We start from the raw sequence: 4,827 nt of genomic DNA, 5'->3' as shown, positions 1-4,827 counted from the left end.
AGGAATGAGGAAGCAGCTTTTTTTTTTTTACTCATGTGACTCAAACACAGAAGCAGGAAACAGGAAACACGCATGTTCAGGAAAAGAGAAACTGAAGTGTAGTTGAGCTGTTGTGTGTTTGTGTCTCTGTATTTAAGCAGTAAAATGGCAGGAGCCAGAGTTTTTCAGGATGAGTTCATGTGTGCAGTGTGTCTGGATCTCCTGAAGGATCCAGTGACCATCCAGTGTGGACACAGTTACTGTAAGAGCTGTATTACAGACTGCTGGGATCAGGAGGATGAGAAGAGAGTCTACAGCTGCCCTCAGTGCAGACAGACCTTCAGTCCAAGACCTGCTTTATTTAAGAACGTGGTGTTTGCTGAAATGCTGGAGAAACTGAAGAAGACTAAACTTCAAAGTGTGGTTCCTGCTGGAGCTGGAGATGTTCAGTGTGACGTCTGTACTGGAAGAAAATACAAAGCCGTCAAGTCCTGTCTGGTGTGTCTGAACTCTTACTGTCAGAATCACCTCGAACAACATGAGAGTTTCTTTAAAGGAAAGAGACACAATCTGACTGAAGCCACTGGACGACTGCAGGAGATGATCTGCCAGAAACATGAGAAGCTCCTTGAGGTTTTCTGTCGCACTGATCAGAAATGTATATGTGTGCTGTGTACGATGGATGAACATAAAAACCACGACACTGTATCAGCTGCAGCACAGAGGACAGAGAAACAGGTATTTAACACTAGACACTGATGAAATATTGCTGAGACTCGTTTCATATGTGTTTATATCAGCACCATATGAACAGCTCACAGCATTCACACGTCACACGACAGCAGAAATGAACAGCAGCTGCAAGAAGAGTTTGCTGAAAAAGTAAACCTTTATCAATACAATCTTTCATAAAATAGGCTTTGATTAAGCAACATCAAATAATGGAGTTGTCACACATTCAGGGTTTGTACTTTGTTTTCAGTCTGCACCATTTTCATTGTCATGGTTAGTGATTTGATTTCATCATTTAGTTCAGGTGTGTATGGTTTATTAGCCTCGTTTGATTTAGTGCTTTAGTTTGTTTGTTTCCGGTCATAACTGTCGGGTCTCTTCCGTGTTTAGATGTGTTGTAGCAGTTCTCTCTGTTTGTATATCTTGCCTGTGGATTTATTAAAGACTGCCTGTAACCTTCATCATCGTGTTCATGTGTACTAACAACACAGCGTTGTGACAGTGTGACTATTCACCCGTTCTTTGACAAAATACATACTTTCATCCGTCAAAATACAATATAAATGCAGTGACAGACGACTTTCTGTTCAGTAAATCTGACTGAATCCAGATGATTTCAGTCATTTATAGCTTCACTTTGTTCATTTATTTTCTGTCTGGCCACATTTTAATTACACAGAAACACTCTCAGTGTGAAGCTCTACGTCTGTGTCTGTTTCACTTTTATAATACTTACACTTGTAGTTTGAAACAGGCCTTAATTCATGTAAGATGGTGGTAAATGATCAATTGTCCCTTCTGGAGTTTGAACCTACAGTCATTAGTTATCAGCTCCATGTTTACTGGATTCATCTCTTCACTTGATGATTTAATGTCAGTATAGTTTTCTGTGATGTTCACTATCATCTGTTTGTCCTGCAGAAGCAGCTGAAGAAGACGCAGAAGACGTTCCAGCAGAGAATCCAGCAGAGAGAGAAAGATCTTCAGCAGCTGAGAGAGGCTGTGGAGTCTCATAAGGTGAGTCTGGAGAAGAAGAGAAGTTTGTCTCCGTCTCAGTTCAGACTCACTGAAGCCTGAATCACTGTGTGTCCTAACAGCGCTCTGCACAGACAGCAGTGGAGGACAGTGAGAGGATCTTTACTGAGCTCATCCGCTCCATTGAGAGAAGCCGCTCTGAGCTGATACGGCTGATCAGAGATCAGGAGAAGACTGCAGTGAGTCGAGCTGAAGGACGACTGGAGCGACTGGAGCAGGAGATCAATGATCTGAGGAGGAGAGACGCTGAGCTGGCGCAGCTGGAGCACACACAGGATCACATCCAGTTCCTGCAGGTAACACAGATCTAGAAGAACAGGATCATAGTGGACTTGAGCAGATCCTGCTGTGACAGAGACTCACAGAGAAACAGTTCATGAGTGTCTTATTATATAATCATCAGTCAGACTCTCATCTGATCATCTTCTTCTGAAAGAGACGAATGTCTTTCAGCTCTGGAAATCTTGCTCAAATGGGTCTCATGTCAGAACATTTCTTTCCCTTTAAATCACTTGTAGGCGTCCCACTGCTTCTCTGACATTACATTCACTGTGCAGCTGTCCAAACAGTCCCACAGACCTCAAACTTTGGTGGGGATAGCAAAACCCCTAACCATAAGGACATATACTTAACAATGAGTTAATATATGTGCCTCAACAAGTAAAGTCATATCTTTGCAAATCATTAGCTAATGATTAATTAAAGCAATAACTGTAAGTTGAAATGCATATCTTTGTGGTAAGTAACACATTAAATTACACTATTAGTTAATACTACATGTTATTAAGGATTTAATACAGGTTGACACTTTAAATTAATAGCAATTGATATATTACTTAATCTATTAATCAGATAGACTCTTTATTAGTTGCTGATGTAGAAATCATTAATGAATGATTTAGTTCTTAAGAAGTTGTGCATTAACTCGTGGTTATCTGCGCATTAGTTAAGAATGAATTAATGCATATTAGTGCAGCAGTATTGTAAAGTGTTCCCATAATGCTCAATCTAATCGTAGCCTTTGAGCTGCTTTTCCTGAACAGATCTACGCAACTCTACAATGAGACTCCATTGAGCTGTTAGATGGACATTTATGTTCTCAGCAGATGTTTTATCATCCAAACTGTTTCCTAGAAAGTTCACATAGAGTGTAAGTGTCAAATTGCTACAAAGTGGTTGCCGAGCAACACACAAACGTAAACAAAGGTGTATGTTACTTTGTAGAGTCATTTACAACAGCTTCGAACGCGGCTCAGCCAATCAGAATCAAGCACCGCAACTATCTGTTTTATAATGGTTCTTCACCAACGGGCTGATCTCTTTCAGGAAGGACATCATTGTTTATCAGCGTTAGGATTTTGATTTGTGTGTATTTTCTCTGTCTAATTCACTCAGATAATCAAGCTTCCTCCTTTATCTGATGGCTTCTATTCCTGGACCGATTGAATACAAGATCTTCACAGTCTGCCAAAAGTTCAAAAGCCAGCCCTTATCACGTTTTAGTTAATAAACCTGAATCTTTGGTTATATGGGGATCTTGTTAATAGGAGCAAAGTCCCAAGATTGGGTCGGGCTTCTAGAGACATTAACAAAGACATTTTGGGACAACTAGATGACTATTCCCTGCTCAACTCCAGGAGAGGAATGAAAACCATCTACAGCATTAACATTGTAGGTGAGGTCAGGCACTGATGTTTGATGAGAAGGTCTGGTTCATTCCAGTTCCTCCCAAAGATGTTGGATGGGGTTGAGTTCAGGGCTCTGTGTTCTTCCTCACCAAACTGATCTTTATAGACCTTGCCTTGTGCACTGGGTCACAGTCATGCTGGAATAAAATAGGGTCTTCTTCAAACTGATCCCACAAAGCTGGAAGCACAGCATTGTCCAAAATGTCTTGATATGCTGAAGCATTAAGATGTTCATTTACTGGAAGCAAGTGGCCCAACACAACCCTTGAAAAACAAGTCAAGTCACCTTTATTTATATAGCGCTTTTAACAATACAGATTGTGTCAAAGCAACTGAACAGCATTAATTAGGAAAATAGTGTGTCAATAATGCAAAATGACAATAGTAAACACAAATTTTTCAGTTAAAGACAGTTCATCATTGAATTCAGTGATGTCAACATCCAGCTCAGTTTAAATAGTATCTTTGCAATCAAGTCAACTAACATGTTTCGTAACTTGGCAATGTTTCTAAGATGGAAGAATGCTGTTTTTGTAACATGGGAAATATGATTTTCAAAAGACAAGTTGCTATCTAATATAACACCCAGATTTTTTTTGTAAACAGTCCCATACCATTATCCCGCCTTTACAGTTAGCACAATGTAGTCTGACAGTAGTATTAGTAGTGTACAGTGTGTGTGTGTGTGCGTGCGTGCGTGCGTGTGTGTGTGTGTGTGTATGTGCGTGTGTGTGTGTGTCAGGGCCTCCTGTGGTGATGATGATGATGATGATGATGATGATGTAATGAGCAGCTCACCTCAAGCCAAAGAAATTAAAACACATTTCTTTCTTTTTTTCTGGCATGTAGTTTATTTGCTGCTCTGTGGGAACTCACACACACACACTAACTCTCCAGATGTTTCACCACACAGTGTGTGTGTGTGTGTGTGTGTGTGTGTGTGTGTGAGCCTGTAATCTAGACCAGACTCATGCATTTACCCAATTGCTAATTGCAATGGAAGCCTGCTGGTCACCTAAACACTCTCTCACACACACACACACACAGTGTCACATTACGATCAGTGTAACATTACAGTGATTTACTGTATTTCATAGCTTCTTGTTTCTGCAGTCATTTGTCAAATACTGTACGGTGCACGTCAGCAACACACGTGGGGTCAGAGGTCACCGTGTGCTGGAGTCATTATGGGTTAATAAGAAAAAGAGTTTATGATACACAAGCAGCACGCAGTGTGGTTTCACTGGCACACAAACCACAGTCTGGAAACAATCAGCTCGCTTTTCTTTCTGCTGTCCTCTCTCTCTCTCTCTCTCTCTCTGAATGACACAGGCTATGGCCTGTGTGTGTGTGTGTGTGTGTGTGTGTGTGTGTGTGTGTGTGTGTGTGTGGT

General features: G+C 40.9%; 1 protein-coding gene across 1 annotated transcript; it reads left to right on the top strand.

Annotated features, from left to right (window-relative positions):
- The first annotated feature begins 68 nt into the window (after window positions 1-68).
- LOC107660845 (E3 ubiquitin/ISG15 ligase TRIM25-like) lies at window positions 69-2,284 on the top strand. Its single transcript, XM_016450270.1, has 4 exons — window positions 69-717; window positions 1,633-1,728; window positions 1,809-1,989; window positions 2,265-2,284. The coding sequence occupies exons 1-4, from the start codon at window positions 145-147 to the stop codon at window positions 2,282-2,284; spliced, it is 870 nt and encodes a 289-aa protein (XP_016305756.1). The 5' UTR covers window positions 69-144.
- The last annotated feature ends 2,543 nt before the right edge of the window (window positions 2,285-4,827 follow it).

Source organism: Sinocyclocheilus anshuiensis, unplaced genomic scaffold, assembly GCF_001515605.1.
Source record: "Sinocyclocheilus anshuiensis isolate Anshui unplaced genomic scaffold, SAMN03320099.WGS_v1.1 scaffold1875, whole genome shotgun sequence".
NCBI classification, from domain to species: domain Eukaryota; kingdom Metazoa; phylum Chordata; class Actinopteri; order Cypriniformes; family Cyprinidae; genus Sinocyclocheilus; species Sinocyclocheilus anshuiensis.
This window is presented reverse-complemented; position numbering and strand designations above follow the sequence as displayed.